Source organism: Cladosporium halotolerans (genome assembly GCF_011745625.1).
Source record: "Cladosporium halotolerans strain TM138-S3 chromosome Unknown Sca17, whole genome shotgun sequence".
Taxonomy (NCBI): Eukaryota; Fungi; Ascomycota; class Dothideomycetes; order Cladosporiales; family Cladosporiaceae; genus Cladosporium; species Cladosporium halotolerans.
In genome coordinates, this window is record NW_027191468.1 from 439862 (window position 1) to 459658 (window position 19797).

Here is a 19797-nt window from a genome sequence, read left to right on the forward strand (position 1 = left end):
GCCATTCCGGCACTTTGCCCCATGTTCGTGTGGCGACCGTGAAGTCCAGATTCCCCACTTCGCCTGCGAGACGCAGAAAGGAAACCACAATCACTCGTTCTGCACTCTCGCCTGTTCCAAACCCTGATCAACAGACTGCTCCCCCGACTCCGGATCTGAAATAACACCACCAGAAAGAAATAGTCTCTGCACGAGGCGGTTTGTCCCCTCAGAAACACCTTCCTCGCCGTGAGAGATTACGTAGACATTCGAGTTCCCTCCGTCCTCATCATCACTCGGGCTCGCGATCAGAATGCGGTTTCTGCTGTTTTCGACCTGGTACATGCGCATAAGCCTGGCGAATTGGGTAGTCGAAGATGATGTTTCGGTTGCTGATGCCGTTTGAGTCTCGGTGGGAGAGGTTACGCTCTTACTGCTGACCTTCCTTTTGATGTGACGATTGCGAGGGGGACTGGGGACCAGAACGGGCTCGAACTTGGATTTGCTTTGTTCGATCAATTGCTTTCTGCTTTTTGTTTGGTGAGTGGGGGAGATAGGCGGCGTTGGCTCGCCCATCGTCGTGGATGAATCTTCCGAGTAATCGCCGGGCTGAAGCTCGTTGGATACACCAGGAAGGTTGGATGCACTGCTGGATTCCGTGACTGATACGTCTTCTTCATCTTCTTCGTTGATGGGACCGTCGTTTCTTGAAAGTCTACGCTGCTTTTTTGATTTGCTTTTCTTTTTCTTTTTCTTCGTGATTTTCTTGACAATATCGCTGCTTGAAGGCAAGGTAAGCTGCTGAACGTCTGAGGACCGATAAGTAAACTCGAAGTTATCAAAGAGTGGATCATGGTTTGCGTCTGATTCGTTGCCTTTGGGTGAGGAATTCTCGGACTGCGTGTCAGGCAAGGCTTCATCTTGGTCTGGTACATCATTCGGTAGAACCTTCGGGCTGGTCAGCGCATCATCTGGTAGGGTATCGTTCGGTGAAGTCACCTTATCCGACAGTTTCGGGGATGTGATCATACTAGGCAGCAGTCCGAACAAGTTGCCAAAGGTACGCTTGCTAGGAGAAGATTGCTCGCTCGAGGCGGCTACGTCGCCTTGCTTGCAAGTTGGAGTATCAATGGTCTCGGACTTGTTGGTCGCAATGCTGAGAGCGGGCTTCTTCCTAGCAGGCGCGGGCATAGTTTTGCCGTTGGATTTCCCGCTGGTATCATCACTGTCGAGCTTTGCCGGGGCATTTGATTCATGCTGTTTGCCTTTGACGCTTCCCTTGGCCTTGGTCTGTTTCTTCTGCTTCTTCTGCTTTTTTCCGAACATGCTGAACGACTCAGTCTGACTAGGACCCTTTTTGGCCGCTGGCTTTGGCTGAAAATTAGATTGCGATGCAGAACTTGAGAGCAATGGTGTCTTAGGCGCGGCGGGTGTTGTCGGTGCGGTATGGTACGCAGTCATCGGAGTAGGAGGAACGGAGACGCTGGGTGGTACGTTCAACTCAGGAGGCGCTAGCTTGTCGCTCTCATCGGGCTGGTTGTCAGGCTCTGTACCAAGAGGAGCTTTGTCAGATTTCGACATACCAGGCTTTGAATCGCCGGATTGGTCGTTCTGGATGTTGAGCTTTCGGGACTCGTTTTCCTTGAGACGATCGCTGGAAGGCCTCTTAGAAGCAGGTGTTGGCGTCTGGATGGAGATTGAAAGGTTGGCCCTCGACGGCTTCTCAGAAGTAGGGGTCTTCATGCTGTTGGGCGTAGGCTCGCTGCTAGCCTCAGCCTCTCGCACACTCGAACTCCCACCTGGGATCTGTTTGAATTGATCGGGAGAACCGCTGGCAGTGTGAAAACTGTCGTCCACGTGATCCGATTCCGAAGCTCTGCCTACGATCACGGGCCGATCGACGTCGGAGGCTGGAGAGAATGATCGTAATCGGTTCACTTCGCTGGAAAGTGGCGAGATGAGGGCGGCATCGGATTTTGGCGACGCCATTGCATCATTAGTCTGCTTGATAGCGGAGATTGCTGGCTGAGAAGAAGAGACATCAGCTGGTACGGAAGATGGCTCCGTCGTGAGAGCAAATAGGGGCTCAGCCTGCAATTCCTTGGCGATGGCGGCGCCCTGCGATGATCGAGAACCGTCTGTGGTCGCATACGATGCCTGAACTACCCATTGATCGGATGGTTTCATGTCGACCTTCGATTCCAAGAAAGGATCATTAGTGGAAGAAAGGGCCGCTTGATGAAAGCTTGAGTTGCGACTCCCGTGGACGGGGGTATCTTCGCGGGGAAGTGGCTTCAATGGGCCACTCTTAGACAACATATCGTCATGAGCTGCACTCGATGGCGGCGCTTGTGTCTTGTTCTTGTTCCTCTTCTTGTTGCCTTTCTTCGGAGTGTTTGAATTGGACACGACAGGAGTCGTGTTGACGGATGGCGCCGTGGAAAAGACTCGCTCACCTCTATCCGCACGGTTTGATGGTGTAGATGGTGGACCGTCCATGTGCCCAGTAGCCATACCATCGTTATGAGTCTTGTGGCTGATGCTCGGCAAAGGCCGTGCGCCCGGTTGTGCTGACGTGGAGAAGTCCTGCGGATATCCGCTCGGCCAACGAGTGAAGTTGTTTGTCGAGTCGATGAACCTGGCTGACGTAGCCCGATGGTGACGGTGGATGTCAGACTGATAGGGCTGTCCTTGTCCTCCTCGCATATTCAAAATATCCCTCGGGACCCTGACGTCGAGCGGCATTCCAAAAAGCTCAACTTCTCTGAGATCAAGTACGCGACGAGCGGTATGATGGTTGTTGAAGTAGATGAACGCCAACGTCTTTTCTGGCTCATGAGCTGAGCGAGAATACTTTGGCGGGATCCTGGGCATAGTGACTCCTTTTACGTGAACGTCGCAAGCACGGGAAAAGGCGTTCCCGATTTCGTCTTCCGTAGCCCCCAGTGGGATTCCGAACACGATTAGCTTGGTAGCAAAGGTAGCATCCGCGCCAATGTATCTCTCATCGACTTCATCGTCCAGTGGCATTGCCGCATGAGTCGGTTGGTCGGCGAATGGAGGCTGATGCGGCCCTGAGCCATGCCGGCCCTGAAATCCCATCGTGTGTTCGGTAGCACTCATGTATGGGGGAGCTTGTGGACGTCCTGCGCCTCCATTGAAGCCTTGGACATGGGTATATTGCTCTGGGCCAGAGAGCACACGCCGAGGCAGCGTGTTCTCGACTTGAGGGTGCTCACTGCCACTACGCCATGAGTTCTCCTGGTAGACGCTGCCGCGCCTCTTCGTGCGGCCGACGGACGACTTCGAGTAATGGTCGTAGAACGGCTTGCGAGTGTTGCATTTATCACCCTGAAGCCTGGAAACATCATGCATAGACTCACGGCCTCGGCCACCGCGAGGACGGCTTCCACGCATTGGGCCACCAGGGCCTTCCGAAAGGTTTATGTACCGTGCATCACCAACCCTTGCAGAGTTGACCATATCGAAGAAAGATGAATAGCCCGACTCATCAAATGGCTGATTGCTAGCACTGGTAAATCTGTGGCTTTCCGGGGGATGGTTGATGTGCCTCGCAGTTGATGCATACACATGTGGCACGTAGTTGTAGGGCATGTTATTGGCCGCCATGGGCTGGAACGGCGCACTAATCGCCATGGGGTGGTCGGCATTTTGCTGCCTTGGAAAGCGCGTGTTGTGGTAAGGAGCAGTCTGAGTCGGCGGTGCGCTCTGCCACGAGTAAGCGGTTGTCCGGGGTATATTGTCACCAAAACGTCCTGGAGCCGTCTTTGGAGCCGAAGCGTCTCCCGTGTACGATGATGTACTCATTTCACTCAGTGCGAGGCTCGGGTAAGTGTTTTCGATGTAGCGAGGCTGGAAAGGTGGCTGCCGCCCGTCGTAGACTGAAGGACGAATGTTACTACCGCCTGAAAATCGCCCGCCTCGCTTGCGTCCGTAAATCTGCGGAGGAGGGTTGTCGTAGCTTGGAGTGATGTTGCGGGTCTCACGGTCGCCAGATGGCAGTGCGACAGGTGGCTCCTCATAGACAGGAAATGGTATGACCTGAGGGTCTGCCACTGCTGACGTTGACGGAATGCGAGATGAGTGGAAGCTCGATGCTCTGGTAGGACCTTGCTCAAGTTCACGCGGAGGCGCGTTTGCGGGCGAGTCAACAGATTCTGCCGGAATGCTTTCCACCGCAGGCGCATTCGTCGTTGGGGTTGGTGCATCGCTGCATGAGCTTGGAGCCAGAGGCTTATCGTTCTCAGCCCGAACCCTGTCTTGGATGCTTTTGACGACACACTCGATAATGTTTCTGCCGTACGCTTGAATGTCACGCGGCTGAAAGAAGGTCTCAGGTTTGACGTCGTCTTTGCAGAGGAACTCGCGCATCGTCGGGTCCCTCAAAATAGTGAGATTCTCCTCCTGAAGCCACCAATGGGCAGCGATGGCAGGCACGCGATGCTCATAGTTCCACAAAGCGATGCTGTACCATGCCTGCTTGAGGAAGCGGAAGCCGGCGCCGAGTCCATGCGCGCCACCTTGCATGTGAATGTCGACATCAGTGAAGTACTTGCGCATAAATTCTTCCTCGACCTCCTTGGAGCCGGTTTGGGGAAACTCCCATGGTAGGATGCAACCCCATTTCTGCGGCTCAGTGTAGTAAAGGTTCGTGCAGAACGGGAGGAGATCGTAAAAGCGGTTACTTGAAGCGATTACGCAATCTGGTAATTGCCACTCCTGGCTCATGGCATCTGCGGTGTCTGCGACGTTGTCTTCGACCATGCTGAAGAGAGCTGGAGAAGAATGATCGTAGAGCGGAAGGTTGTTGTCGGCGTGGTGACAGTAATGTTGCGGGAACAATTGCGTGCTCAACGAATGTTTGCTCAGCCACGGGCGAGATGACGCCTCTTGACTGAGCGACGATGTTTCGTGCGAAGTCGTGCTCGGCGATGCGGCGATGTATGCTGTCGGGGTTGTGAAAGAGTGTGCGAGTGGATGTCGTGTGTGTTGGTCGAGAATGAAAGTGGCGGCGACTTTGCGCAGGCACGGAAGGTGGCGGTTGTCACGGGCGAGTGAATGTGGAAGGAGCGACTGCCGCTTTCGGCCATCGAACGGCCTTCACATCATTGCGGTGCTGCCTGAGGAAGTCATTATCTGGTGTGCAGTGAATTCACTGTCAGTGCTTTCAAAAGCTCACTTGAATTGAGGCGAAGGCAGTGAGCCTTGCGCACGGGTTGCAAGCGGTCTTCGTTTGCCTCCTCCCTCTCTGCAGACACCCGAAACCAGCGCGTCCGCAGACCAAGACCTCTGGTCTCAGTTTAATCCTCAAATACAGCTTCCCCCAAAATTGCTACCTACCTTACGTGCGAAAGTCATTGCGATGCAATTGCATGTTCAATTGGGAGGTATCAACAGTGCTCTATTCGTACATTGGTGCTCTTGTCAAAGCTTACACCTTCTCGGTCTCCTTAGGAAGGGTGCGGATGAGCTTCATGATCTCGCTCTCATTGTCTCCAACAACTGATGTGTCGTCAGCTCAGTGTTCACTCGTTCTCTCAAGCAAAACGGAAGTAAAATGAGGATTGACGTACCTGCGCGAGCGTTCATCCAGTCAACCGTCACCGGGGCCTTGAAAGAGTTCTCGTTGGCCTTGAACTTCTTCAGCGCATCGGTGGTGCCTGTGGCGTCTGAGATAACACTGCCAGCCTGTGCGGGACCAAGGTATTCGAGGATGCTGCTCAATTGGTCGGTTGTAGGAGCGGTCTCTTGGACGTCTGCGCAAGGCTCGCGTCAGCCATACCTCTTCCAAATCCATATATTATCCTGCAACTTCGTATCACCTACCGAGCTCAAACTCTGTCCTCTCCAGCTTGCTTTGCGAGGCATGGTCGGCTGCCTGGTCCTCTGTAGCGGTCGCGGTAGCGTTTGCTGCCGTCTGTTTCAGGAGCGTGTGCGCGCGCACAGAAGCCTGGTTCGAGGGCTTGTGGAAGAGAGTGATGACATCCTTCTTGGCGGACTATGAGAGCATTTTTGTTAGCTATGGATGACAAAGGCTCGCTGTACTGGATGACGTTCGACATTGCGAAGCAGCACAGCTTTCGCGCCGGGTCATTGGGATGAAACCGCAGGTCCGTGACCTGAAGGAAAGATCGAAACCATACCTCCTTGAACAGGTTCTTGAAGAAACTCATTTTGGCGGCTGCAATGTTTATTGTCTAGCAAAGCATCTCAGGCCTGTGACTCTCGAGTCGCGTGTAGTCGGAGCTGCGAGGGAAGCTTGGGCCAACTGGCTGACATCATTTCACAGCCGTCAGTTTTCGTCCTGGACGCAGCGTCGTGCGGCAAATGTGAAATGTTATGGGGTACATGGTAAGGTAGAAACCATTAATTATCGCTTACCGCTTTGCACTCAGTTTGAGATCACGTATCGTCGCCTGACGGCTAGCTCTGCAACGCTGCTCTCGTTTGGGATTCATCGACGCATGCGCGTTTGTTGAACTTGCAGCAGCTTCAATAGCTGCTGCAGCCAGACATGGGAGGCTTCGAGATTGTCGGCCAAATGTCTTCGGTCGAGAGCGCGCTCGAGAGCGACGAAATTATGGCCTTTCAGCATAAGCCGTTACAACAGATGATGTTTGAACCCATCAACCGGAACGCTGACGGATGTCGATCTGCCCCTCGGTAATCTGTGCCTAGCGGATCCAATCGCGTTCTATAGAATGAAGTCATTGCCCCTCCTTGGTGGAGGTACAGCAGACAACAGCTCGAACTAACTGCAGGTATTTCTAATACCAATTCCACTTGATCATGCTACGACTTCCCCTCTTAACCCCTCAAATTTGCAAAGCGCTCCCAACCGTAACTTCGTCTCTACGCACCAAAGTTGTGAGAACAGCCAGCAAACAACCCTTTGAAATCTGCAACAAGCTCGGCATCAGAGCACTCGCGACCATGTCTACGCAGTCGAAGGCTTGCTGCACCGTCCCGCCGGTCGTCAGCGAGGGCTACAAGGAGAAGGGCGAGTGGACCACCATCAATGGCATGAAGACCTACGCCACCGGCCCCAAGGATGCAAAGTCCGCCCTCCTCGTCGTCTACGACATCTTCGGCTTTTTCCCGCAAACCCTCCAGGGTGCCGACATCCTTGCGCACGGCGACAAGGAGCACCAGTACCAGGTGTTCATGCCTGGTAAGCGATTTATCCTCAGCGGCTTAAACAGCATTGAGTGATGGCTGACATTACACCTTCCAGACTTCTTCGATGGCAAGCCCGCCGACATCTCCTGGTACCCTCCGGACACCGACGACAAGGGCAAGAAGCTCGGCGAATTCTTCTCTACCCAGGCCGCGCCGCCCAAGACCCTCGAGCGTATTCCCAAGGTTCTCTCGGAGATTCAGAGCCAGCGCTCCAACATCAAGGAGTGGGGTGTGGTCGGATACTGCTGGGGCGGCAAGATCGTAAACCTGAGCTCCCAGGAGGGCACACAATTCAAGGCCGCCGCCTCTTGCCACCCTGCCATGGTTGACGCGAACGACGCTCCCGGTATCAAGATCCCGTTCGCCATGCTGCCGTCCAAGGACGAGCCGAAGGAGGACGTCGAGAAGTGGCACGCCGCCGTTAAGACCAAGAACGTCGTCGAGTGGTTCCCCAACCAGGTTCACGGCTTCATGGCTGCCCGCGGCGACCTCAAGGACCCGGCGGTCAAGGCCGACTACGAGAAGGCCTACCAGCTTCTCCTCAACTTCTTCCACGAGCACATGTGAGTGAAAGCTTTCCCTTTCATCTCGAAACCATTCTGACTTTCATCGCTCCAGGTCTTAGGCTCGATCGAATAATGACTGATATGGTGACATCCTCTAGGCACGCAGGCTCGTCCTCGAAGATATAGTCGGTCTAGGATGTCGAAGTTTTACCAGGCTCATGAGTACATAATGAGAAATGAACAAGTTTGGACCTGCTTTCAATTTATATGCCCAAGTCCAGGTACGTGCTCAGTGGCCCCAAGGTCGGGTAGTACACCCTAATGGCTGCTCGTCAAGTCGCGTGTTTCGGCTCGTTATCTGTACTAAGGTCAAGGCTCGCCCTCAAACCACGTGCTTACCACGCTTATCACTCTACCTTGTAAACTGCCAAGCGTCATGCAAGTCATCCGGCCCGTATGTCGCTGGGAGAGCATATGCTCGAGTCTGATAAGTACCGTTGCAGGGCAATCATCACGCGACCGCTTTCTCCACGTTTGCGGAGCCCCAGGCTCTAAGATCATGGCGCGTTATCCAGATAACATCGGTGTCGCAATCTTGATAGGCAGCGATCTTGGACACGAGGGATGATAGCGCAAGGTCACGTGGCGGTCAAGACTGCCCGAGTAGGCAGGCAAACTGCAGCACCACCGTCGTTCGGCGCCCAGGCCGCAGATCGTGCTTCGGAGGGATGGCGCTGTTTTGCGACATGCGTGCGCCAGGCGATTCGTGGACAGCACGACGCCGCTTATCGTCTTGCAGTTGGCGTGATAGATATGAGATAGGTCGTGATCTTGTCGTGCTGGCGCGAAACGTATAAGAGTCCTATGAAGTTCGGCTGGCAGATTTTCTGCACCACTCGAGCGAGTCGATCGTGTGCGCTCTTGCCTACAAGACGATGCTCCACCCCACTGGGCGACGGTCCCTGATCTCTCTACAATTGCCGACTCCCACTCCCTTCCTGTCTGGCCTCGTCACCGGCTGCCGGTGAATTGCACCAATGCAAGAACTCCATATCACTCGCGCTCATCTGGACTAGGAGCTCTCTTGGGAACCCACGCCGTCCGACGCAGCCTCGCTTGCTCCTGCCCAACAGCGCCATATGCCCATGGAGGACGTGTAATTCTTCCGTGACCCCCAAACATATCCGGCTCGTCGGATGAATGCTCCGCCACTCGCGCCAACAGCTGCCGGACCACCCTTTATCTCTGTCGACCCCACCGCTATCTCGTAGCTGCGGGCACTTGGGCCACCACCCACACGAGCACACCCACTCCCGCCGAGGCTTTGCATCGCCCACGCTGCACAGCAAAGCTACCCGGCCACCTCCACGCCAGATCAGCGAGTCGAAACGCCACCGGCATGCGATCTTCACGGTCTCGAGTGGGATTTCTGCTCTTTCCGGCCATCGCGTCTGCCGAGGCTGCGTGTGCGTGGAAGTGGCAGGCGACGGCGGTGTCTCTGCCTGTCGCCTCAGCCTCACGTTACTTTTCGCCGAGTAATGCACCCGCCCACTCCGCTGTCTGACACGCTAGGGAGATGTGCCTTGTAGGGGGACCCCCACAAGGCCTCGTCGGCCTCATCACAACCGGCTGCGCAACACGACCGCTGAGATCCTTCGTGGCTGCTGGCCAGCTCGTTGAGAAGGGCATGCACCAGGTGTCGGAGCAGACCGTATCGCACACGCTGCCGTGTCTGGTCTGGGCCGCTGCAACAATATTGCTGCGGATGCTCTCGTACTGCGACAAGCGGGTTCAGGCGCTGGGCGGCGCTGGCTGGCTCGCACTGGCATGTGAGAGCAAAGCCCGCGCGACCGGAGAACGAGAAACTTTCGGCTGGTCTGGGACTTGCGCCTCGCCGCGGTAGACTTCTCGTTCCCGCTCGTTTTCAATTACACCGCTCGGTGAGCAAGAAGGTAAAGTTTTTTGAACGCTTCGGAAAAGTGACGTCTGCAAGACATTCATTTTACGCTTACCACCGTCCGCACGTCTAGGCAATCCTTAGACGACCGACTTGCGCTTCTCCCCATGGGCGATTAAGTAACATTTTCTTCTCCAGGTCCAGAGGCGCCCAGCCTTATCTGCATTTCTACGGGTCCGTCGTCTGGCAAGGAATCACACCGGCGTCCCACCGGCTCCACCTCAGTCTTCGACGTCGCAACCCTGCTTCTCCCGGTGCTTCCAGCGCGCGGGACACACGCTCGCAAGAACGCAGCGTGTGAGTCGCGCGCGGTTGGCATTCTCCGCCCGCCTGCGTGTGCTAGACCTGCAGTTCTCGTGGTTGGCTCCGCCTATGTACGACCGAGTCGTCGTTTGAACAAGGACCCTGGCGATTGCTGCTTGCGCCATGGGCTCCACCTGTCTGCAAACTAGTACGCGACATGACTCTAGATCACCGCGAGGACTTGAGCGGACTGGCCGATGAGGTTCACAAGGGACTTCGGCATGGTCAGGGTACACCCGTTTTTGGCAAAAGCGCACGCGAGGACGCGAAACAGTCGTGTGCGCGATCGCCGAAATGTGTTGCTTTTTAGGCGTGCAGCCACGCCAAAAAGAAAATGAGCTTCCCCAGCCTGGAATTCGCCCGTCGGAGTTTGTCTTATCAGCGGCCACGCGCCCTAATGGCCGTTCACACGCCGCTTGACAGGTCAAGCGCTGAGCGCCTCAACGGTCCAACGTCATCGGTCCTTTACAACTGCACCAGAGCCGTGCGATATTCGACTCCGCAGAGGTAGGAACATCACATCGCACGATTCGGACGAGTCGAGCGTATGTGGGCTGTAGCAACATCGCCTATGCGCTCGATCAGCGCATCGAAACTCTGCAGAATGCCCTCTCCATCTCCAACAACGGAACGCGTCGCCATCTTCCGGACCACCTCGCTCCACCTGACTCGCGGCCGACCCTGGACAACTCCAGATCCCGCAGACATTGCTCCATATAGCTATATACATTCATTGATTGTCTTGATCCTAGTCGCTGCCCCACCCGTGCTCCAGACATCCAGCAGGACGTTTCAATATTAATCGTGCCCGCACGCTCCCACGCACGCCGGACACGCGACGTCGGACGAAAGCCGACGCTGAGTTCGCGCGCGGCGTTTGCCGACATAAGGCCCAGAAGCCAAATGCACCGCCCTGCGGACAAGCACTTGTCTCGAGCGTCCCACTTGTGGCGCTCAACTTGCTCCCTGCGCCGAAGCGCAACCCTAACGTCATCCCCAGACGCTCGCTCAAACAGCCCAGAGGAAAAAAAAAAAAAGGTCAAGGCCCCGGACCCCGGCTGCAGGGCCGGGAGAAGGCTGGCATTACAGCGGGCGGGCAGGCAGGCGGGAGGTCGACGAGCCTGTAGCAGGGCAGCTAGGTGAGCAAGACGGCATGTCCTGCTCTAGCGATCGAGGTGCAGCAGACACGATCGAGGCGCGCCTCGGCCGCGATCCGTCCCAGCGCAGAGGAAACGGCGTCGCGTACGAGCAGCAGAGACGCGGCGGCGCACGACAAACGAGTGCGCGGGCGCTGCTGACCCTGGCCGTGCCCACGACTCGGCTCTGGCGACGAACGGACGCTTTGACATGTGATTGGGCCTGCGAGGGCGTGCATGCAGGGGCCCACTGGCCTTTTCATCCACCGTGCGGCTTCCATCCCACGCGGCGCATGCGGCGTGGTGGAGGCCCTCGCCCGCGCTTCTGCGGCTGCTTCTGCTGTGTTTCTGCGAGAGCTAGCGGGCGGCCGCGCGAGCCCGCCGACAGGGCCGCGCCACGGTTGGAGAGAGGCCGAGTTATTGCCTTGCAGCGGGCGTCGCTGGCCGCTGGGCGCTGGAGCTTCGGTTACTGCTAGTCGTCCGCGCGTGAGCCTCTGGCCTGCGCAGGCTGCACCGGCTGCACAGGCTGCGCTACTGGAGAGAGCAGCGCGCCACGGCCGGGGCAGCAGGGCCCGGTTGAGAGGTGGGCGAGGTGGGCGAGGTGGGTTGCGGGCGGTGGGCTCGCTGCTGGGTTGTGGGCTCGGTGACGGCAGCCAGGGCTTGACTTGACGCTCGCCGCTGCACGCTGGACTGCCGTTGCTGGCGCGCTTCCTCCCACTAATAAACCCACTGCCACTTTAACCCACCCTGTGCCTGCGCTTTGACTTCCGCCGGCGCCAGTAGAGCGAAGGTAGTCAGCATTTCGCCCGGCCCAAGACATATCGCTGGTAGTCCCTGGCTGCCCTTGTGCCCGGTCGCGCCCGTGACGACCAGCCGACACCTGCAGTATTACCACGCCTGGCGCTGCTGCGACTGGCCGCAGTCATACCAGCCCGTCCCTCCGCCGCCACTCCAACACCACCACCACCACCGCGCCCGCCAGCACTCCTGCCCGCCCTCCGCGACACACCTTGCACTGCGCCCGCCCCCGAGTAGTCGCGTGCTCTGTCGCGCAGCATTCCGCCCCCGACCCGGCGGACTTTCTTAGCAGCGACGCAGCCAGCCGGCCCACGGCCATGCCCCAAGCCCACGGCGGCCGGGCGGCGCAGCGTGGGGGTCCTCTGCGAACGCCCGATGCCCTCGCCGACGACTTCATGGACTCCAACGCCGCCATTGCCTTCGGCGTCGACAAGGCCCTCGCCAGCCATACCTCGCCCTCGTCGCCGCGCAACGTGCGCATGCCTCCCTCGCAAGTCGACCCCACCGTCTCCGGCTCCTCGTCCGCGATCCAGTCGCTGACTTCGGCCAGCACGCTGAGCACGCTCGAGGGCAGGCTGGACGGCTCGCCCAGCGAGGCCACCGCCCGCCAGGGCCTGCTGCAAGACTCGTTCCTGGACCAATGGAGGGATGACGGCGTGGAGACCGAGACGCCCGAGGACATGCAGAAGAACGACCCGCTGGGCACGCAGATTTGGAAGTTGTACGCCAGGACAAAGGGCCAGCTGCCGAACAGCGAGCGCCTCGAGAACTTGACGTGGCGCATGATGTCGATGAACTTGCGGAAAAAGGAGCGCGAGAGGCTGCAGCAAGGGTATGCGTTTTGGGTGTCTCCATCTATTGTCTTTGCTTACTAACGACGGCGAAATTACAGGCTGCCCTCGCGACCACCGCAACAGGCACGCAACGCTCCCAGTGGAATCGCTCAGCTGAGGCAGTCCTCCGATCAGACTATCAGGCCCGCGAACACCGATGAACCGATGAATCTGGACGACTTCATTGTACCCACATCCATCGGCACACCCGCAGGCATCTCGCCTACCCCCTCAAGTGCAGTCGCCGACTTCGAGTCTACGCCTGCGACTGCTTCTGGTATTGCTATCAACAGACGCCAGCAGCAGATTCAAGATGATGAGTTCAATCTATCTCGAGCTTCAGCTCCCTCTGTCGGTCCTTTCGAGCAAGGCCGCGCCCTGAACGAGTTTGGCTATGTGCCCAGGCATGTGCGGAAAACAAGCATTGACGAGCGAAGGGTCAGTCCTTGATTACTAGTTTTTCGCGTCATGATTCAGAATCAAACTAACAGCGTGTAGCCACCTAAGCGACGAGCCGAAGCCTCGCCTCAGGTACCGCCCGTCAGTAACCACTCCCTCCTGGACCACAATGTACCGGCCGAAGCAGCACTGCCAGACTACTCTCTGGATGGCTCCAGCTCGGCGCAAACGCTCCGTCCCAACATCCCTCAGGGGTCATTACCCTTCAACCTCGACACTTTTAATCTCGAGAACGACCCAATCATTAACTCCGCGGGACCGATGCAGAACAACTTCAACTTCTCGCCAGTTGGCTCACCTATGATGAACAGTGGAGGGTTCAGCAACATGTACGGCATGCCAACTTCGATGCCACAGTCGCAGGCTCCTAGTAGTTTTCACTCACCCGTTGGATCGACCTTTCACTCTACAGTCTCGACACCTCAGCCTATGCCGGAAGAACAGATGTATTTTGGTCAGCAGCACCAAACACATTATGGTTCTATGCCCAACTTCTCTCAGCACCACGGCCAAACCCCGTCTCACGGTTCTATGCCGCAGCAGCAATATGTCTTCAACCCCAACGGCGAATCCATGTTCAGCGCCCTGACCTCCGCCAGCCAACCGAGCTCTTTCAGCCAATCCGCATTCCAGATGCCCAGTAATTTCGATAGTCAGCACATGCGACACGATTTTGGCGGCCCGAGCAGTCTTCCTTTTGGCCGCACCGAGAACATGTTCACTTTCGGCGCTGACTCCGACAACGACGAGGATGATGTGATGTCTTTTGGCGACCAAAGCATGTCCCAGAGCTTTTCGCCTATGGACGACAATCTTTCAGTGTCAGACGTGCCGAACAGCTACCAGTGGGAGCAGAACCTGTCCAACCAGTTCAACCCCACAGCTGCTCGATATCCCGGCGGTCCACCTCGCAAAGGTGTGACTATTGGGCACGCGGAGATGATTCCGTCTCCTCAGCAGCAGCAGGGTGGGTGGGACCAGGGCGGACTTGGTAGAGGACATGCTTCTTCCGCTTCGGTCAGCGACGTACGCAACCGTAGCGGACCGCAGCGAACACGGAAGATCCCTCGTACGACTTCGACACCGAACACTGTTGGCATGGCCACTGGCATGTTCTCGATTCGCCCGCAATCCTCGCCCAACTCACCGCCCGAGTCTAACTTCAGCTCTGCAGCTCCCTCCAGACCTGGCAGCCCACGTCCTGGCGGCGACAGCAGCGTTCCTACGACTTGTACTAACTGCTTTACGACTACTACACCACTTTGGCGCCGCAACCCGGAGGGTCATCCTCTCTGCAACGCCTGCGGCTTGTTCCTCAAGCTGCATGGTGTGGTTCGACCATTGAGTTTGAAGACTGATGTTATCAAGAAGCGCAACCGCGGCAGTGGCAACCCTTCGACTGGCACTTCTTCGCGATCGAAGAAGATGGCTAGCCGCAAGAACTCGATCGCGCAGTCCACGAACACGCCATCGAGGACTTCCGCCAACGACGCAGACTCGCCGAAATCAACCGCAGGCTCGGCTGGTACTGGCACTGCGGCTACCACTCCTACGAGTGCTGCCTCGGAGAAGCCGACGACGAAGAACCCGATTGCCATCGCACCTGGTCCGCCGAAACCTACTCCGATCGCACCCGCGTCAGCCCCTACGCGCGCCATCCCGCCGAAGAAACAGAGAGGTCAGAGCAAAACGTCCAACACTCTGAACCAAGACACGGAGATGGGCGACGCGGATGACATGAGCCTTGGCGGTGGCCTCAGGAGCAGGAAAGACGCGCAATCAAAGGTGTCACCGATGCACGGCCAGTTCTCATCGCAGCAGAACACCATGCCCATGCAAGCTGCCATGGGTCCGCAGGGTGGCAGCGCTTCTGGACCGCAACCACCTCCCGGCGTCCCTCCCAACATGATGACTGGCCCGCAGGAGTGGGAGTGGCTCACAATGAGCCTGTAAGTGATGTCTGAGAATGAAAGGCATGCAACGCCAATGCGAAGGAGCGATTAGGAGTATGAAGGTAGACGGGCTACGATGATATACACCAAGAGTGTTCGATGATACCCGGGCGCGCCCTGAGCCGGCACCACTCCGTCCATCTGCAACAGGTGCGGAGAGGAGCGGCGGCGATAGGGCGCGCTCAAATCCCTGCACACGCAGCTCTTCGCGGCCGCCGGAAGCACTCATTTTTCCTGGCAGCCACGGAGTACGATTACCCATCTCGAGGAGCGGACTGTTACATCTGATTACTTGTTCTTTTGCAATTTATTCCACGCGCGCGCGCGGCACCAGCTCCCGGACCTCGCAACATCTCTGGGACATTTCGATTCTATCAAACCCCCTTAACTTATTCTGTTTACACCACCTGGATTCCTCGGACGCGGCGGCTTGAATGAAATACCACGATTCAAGCCCGGGTTCGCCTCGCGCTCAGTTGCTCGCTACGTCACGGCTTGTTGGGAAGATGATACACCACTGCTTTTTCTATTTCACCCCCTTTCGCCATGCTCTGCTTCGGTTAAGGGTTGGCTTGAGAGATTTTTCGATGATCCCCGCGATGGCCGTCTGCGCCTCGACCTGTCGCTTTTGTTGTTTCTGATTTCTGGTAGCGGGCTTTTGATTGGTTTTCGGCGATGAGCCATATGTGGCAGGATTTCTGTTTTTTTTGGCTTTGTCTTTAGTTTCTGACACGAGATCACGACTATTCTTGTATAGAGGAATCACTATTCGCTGTTACACATAAGCCTGCTTCACAGCCCGCACACTCTCGCTCTTGATCATGTCGGCGACTTCGATTTACAGAGGAATCTTCACCTGACCGCTTGGCCTGTGGGAGAATACAGCCCGCCCAACACCAACCTCAGCTCCCACAGGCAACAACCTTCAACGCCTCTTCTCCAGCACCTTGCCAATCGAGGCAGGATGACCGATGAAAAAGCATTGATTCCAATCAGGGCCACTTGATCCTCATGTTAATTTCCGCGTCACCGGGGCCTCCACAATAAATCAGAGGCCTCCGCGCAGGCCGGAAAGAGGTGTCCTCATCAGCTCGGATATCTCAGCATATTGCGTGCTGTCCCCCAAGGTCCCCTCTCAAAAAGTCCCCGAAGGAACGATTGGCCGCTCCACCCAACACGCTCAATTCCGTCAATGTCGCCCACTGCGCGTGAAACCCGCGTCGACCGATCGGTACCACCCTCTCGGTCTCCGCGCGCGCGCGCCCCAGAACCTCTGTTCAGATCCGCTCTTCTGTCCGCCTTAAGGGGCCCGGACCGCCCCAGCAGCCCCGGCAAATCGCTCGCAGCAGCTCCGGCGGGCTACTCTTGAACCATCGCACCGCCTCGCTCGCGGGGCTCTTCGCTCGCCTCGCAGTGCATGTGATGGGAGCTCACGCCGCGCCGTCGGAACGCTGCACCGCCTCTTCTCTCCAGGCCAGTGGAGGGGTTCAATCCTGGTGGCCGTCTTGGCCCTCCGGTCACCGCCGCCCGGTGGTGGAGGATGGTGATGTTGCTGGTGAAGTGAGGTTGGGCGAGGCGGTACCATGTCAAGGCCGGCGACGAGGTGTCGCCAGCGATGCTAGAAGGTCAGCTTTGAAGAGGAGGCCGACAACTTACCCGTCCCTGGTCTACTAGCCGTTTCTGGGAGTGACGGCGTTCCTGTCCGAAGACTTGGATCAATACCGTCGACCGACCGGATGCTTCGTTAATGACCAGCTTCAGTCAGGGTCGGAGGGTCTTGAGGGGATCTGAGGATCGAGGGGGTTGTAGTTGCGCCTCGAGAGAAAATGGAGCGAGAAGTACGCGAAAGGAAAGATGGAAGAGAAGGGGAACAGCCGTCTGGGTGAATGGGTTGTCAGGCCCGTGGCCGTCAGGCTGTGGTGAGGAGGCGGAAGGGGTGAGGTAAATGAAGGGGAGGTTGGTGGTGATGTGCTGTGGTGGATGAAGAGTCGAGGTAGGTCGAAGCTGAGCGGGCGGCAAAACCAATATGTTTACGTTGTGCGCCAAGAGCGCGTTTGCTCCCGTGTCGCGGCAACGGGACGCTGTGTTGATATACAAAAGCGGAAGGAACGGGGGAGGCGAGGTACTGAGGCGGTCTGAGAGTTACTCACCTTGGGGTATGTCGCGTGAATATCGACGCGTCGGTGTTGTGGTATCAAGGTCGATTTTTGTCGGTGGATGTAAGTGAGGTTAAGTCACGTGGGTTAGCTCCCGATCATTTGGCAACCCCAGCTTGAGACGCCAAGTACCCTCAATCAACAAAGCGACGAACACAAACAGGATTGATCACTGAGACCATAGAGTAACTCGATTCTAGATGCGTATATACAGTACCAGTCATGACTCCCATTCAACGCCATCGCTAGAAAGCTAACAACCAAGCCGACAAATGCAAGCAAGAATCATCTGATCTAGTCTTTCATCTACAACGATCACCGCGTCCTGTCCGGGCTCGCATCGTCACCATCACTACCGCTCTCCTCATCACTGCTGTGCTCATCGAAGCCGTCCGCCTCCAGCGCCGCGCTGCGGATCCCGATGCTTAACAGAAAGCCAACGAACGAGATACCAGCGAATATGCCGAAAGCCAGCAGCTCGCCCTTCTTCTCGACTTTAGTTGCAGCAGTGAACAGCGCTCCGCTGATAAAAGGCCCAACGGCCCTACCAGCGGCCGAAAGCGTCTGGGCAAGGCCATTGAGAGTGCCGAGCACGGCGTGCGAGGGCGCTGAGTTCGTGATGAGCAGCAGGGCAGAGGTGAGACCACCGACGGCGGCTACGGTCTTGATGATCAAGACTGCGCCAAGTTCGACCCAAAGCCATACACGGCCTACAGTGGTTGTCGGGCCGCGAACACCACCGTGCGAACCGTCCTTGTACCCTACCCACGGAATCAAGAGGAAAGCGACGACAAAGCCTGCCAGGCCAGTACGATAGGTGGTCTTGTTGCCGACCTTCTCCCGCAGGCGACCAAATATGCCGACCTGGAAGATGATAGTCACAATGCCGGCGAATGCGAGTGAGATCCCAATTTCTTCCGGGTTCAGGTCGCGACCAGTAGGCGGCGGAGCCTGCGCAAAGATGGGGTAGAGGCTGTTGAAAGAGATGTTGGCGAGCTGGAATATGAGGAAGGTGATGAGCAAAATGACTGTGTCACGGTTAAGAACCTCGCGAGCAGTGAGACGGTTGGACCCGTCGGTCGAGGCGAAGAATGCTGGCGTAGACTCAACGGAAGATTCGTCATCGTCGGAGTAGTCCTCATCTTCAGCGCCGTCGGAGATGGTACCGTACTGCTGTCGCCGCTCTTGATGTTGCTTCCGAATCTTGGCACGGCGGAGGTACGTTGGGCGGCGAGAGCTCGTGAACTGCCAGATCCAGGTAAAGAGTGTGCCGACCCGCTTGCTGAGAGGCGGCAGGTTCTTTGCCTCGTCGAGCGACTCCTCGAGGAAGATCATAGTCAAGACGAGGTCGATGATTAGTACAGCCGCTGAAAACAGGTTTGGCGGCAAGTAGGGGTAGGGGTTGTCCTTGTTTGTGAACGGGATTTTCTTGAGCACCAGCAGTCCTCCGACAATTGGACCTGTGATACCGCCGAGCCCGTAGATGACAGGCAAGTACGTGAACGCTCTGCTCTGGTTCGAACGATCTGTGATCTCCCCCAGACAAGTGCTGATCACGCCCTGATTGCCGTTGACCAGACCCATCAATGCCTGCGCAAGCACCGCCTGCCATAGTGTCCGACAGAACCCAAAGCCCACGAAGCACACAGCCGTCAAAAATGTCCCCAGCAGCACAATCGGTTTCCTCCCGATGCGATCAGACAGCAGGCCCCAAGCGAAGTTGGTCGCGAACTGCGCCAGCGCGAAGGAACTCGCGATCAACCCCACGTATAGCCCAACTTGTCCATCCGACACCTCCGGGAATGTACTCGCCATCTCTGGCAAATACGGACTTATGCTGTTCAACGCCGTCTGTTCCGCCAGCGCTATCACCGCCAAAATCGCCAACTGTTTCCGGGGCAGTGGTGTCTCGTGGTGTTCGTGGTGTTCAGAGTCATTCTCGCTGGATTCCGAACGCGGAGGCGAAGGCACTCCCGTCGAGCCATTCTGCGCGGAGCCATTCTGCTTGAAGGATTCTTTCGAAGACCGGTTCCCCAGGTTGCGCGGCGGCGCGGCTGGGAAGGTGTGGTACTTGAAGGTCGAGGACTGGCGCTGCATCAGGGTTGGCTTGTCCAGCGGGTGGACTTGCGGCCTGGAGGATGTCGTGCGCGCGGCCAGTGGCCGAGTTTCTTCCCCGGTCGCCGAGCCTGGTCGCATAATAAAGCGGTTTGCTTGTCCGGGTCGAGCCTCTGGGATGAGAGTTCGTTTGTGGTCGGCAGAGTGTAGCCCGAGTGGGCTGGCGGGCCGGGTCCGGTGCAGAGGCTGCGGACACAACGGGCGATACTGCTGAACCAGAAGGGAAGGTGGGATGGATCTTCTATCGGCAAAACGAGGAATGGACTGCTGCAGCGGTGGATGGGTGTTGATCTGCGGTGTCGCGTTTGGGCTAGGAAATCTTCATGGGCGGGCGTACCAATCCAGCAGTCCAGCCTATCGGGCCAATGACGCAGGGCTCGGCTGGCGGCAGGAGGAGGCAGGT

At 57.1% G+C, this 19797-nt stretch overlaps 5 protein-coding genes across 5 annotated transcripts; 2 read left to right on the forward strand and 3 right to left on the reverse strand.

Annotated features, from left to right (window-relative positions):
* Positions 1 to 90: 90 nt before the first annotated feature.
* Positions 91 to 4764, reverse strand: WHR41_05102 (uncharacterized protein; the record flags this gene model as incomplete). The annotated part of the gene is made up of 1 exon (XM_069373707.1): positions 91 to 4764. The coding sequence occupies one exon, from the start codon at positions 4762 to 4764 to the stop codon at positions 91 to 93; it is 4674 nt and encodes a 1557-aa protein (XP_069228976.1).
* Positions 4765 to 5357: 593 nt separating this feature from the next.
* On the reverse strand, positions 5358 to 6575 carry WHR41_05103 (uncharacterized protein). The gene is made up of 5 exons (XM_069373708.1): positions 6382 to 6575; positions 6144 to 6272; positions 5827 to 5998; positions 5574 to 5756; positions 5358 to 5502 (listed from the first exon to the last, which is right to left on the reverse strand). The coding sequence occupies exons 2-5, from the start codon at positions 6171 to 6173 to the stop codon at positions 5432 to 5434; spliced, it is 456 nt and encodes a 151-aa protein (XP_069228977.1). The 5' UTR covers positions 6174 to 6272; positions 6382 to 6575; the 3' UTR covers positions 5358 to 5431.
* Positions 6554 to 7947, forward strand: WHR41_05104 (uncharacterized protein). The gene is made up of 3 exons (XM_069373709.1): positions 6554 to 7171; positions 7235 to 7742; positions 7798 to 7947. Exons 1-3 carry the CDS (start codon positions 6790 to 6792, stop codon positions 7802 to 7804), a joined length of 897 nt encoding a protein of 298 aa, XP_069228940.1. The 5' UTR covers positions 6554 to 6789; the 3' UTR covers positions 7805 to 7947.
* A 4249-nt stretch (positions 7948 to 12196) lies between these two features.
* Positions 12197 to 15614, forward strand: WHR41_05105 (uncharacterized protein; the record flags this gene model as incomplete). The annotated part of the gene is made up of 3 exons (XM_069373710.1): positions 12197 to 12711; positions 12772 to 13150; positions 13211 to 15614. The coding sequence occupies 3 exons, from the start codon at positions 12197 to 12199 to the stop codon at positions 15122 to 15124; spliced, it is 2808 nt and encodes a 935-aa protein (XP_069229038.1). The 3' UTR covers positions 15125 to 15614.
* A 1980-nt stretch (positions 15615 to 17594) lies between these two features.
* Positions 17595 to 19475, reverse strand: WHR41_05106 (uncharacterized protein; the record flags this gene model as incomplete). Its single annotated transcript, XM_069373711.1, has 1 exon — positions 17595 to 19475. The coding sequence occupies one exon, from the start codon at positions 19473 to 19475 to the stop codon at positions 17595 to 17597; it is 1881 nt and encodes a 626-aa protein (XP_069228972.1).
* Positions 19476 to 19797: the final 322 nt, after the last annotated feature.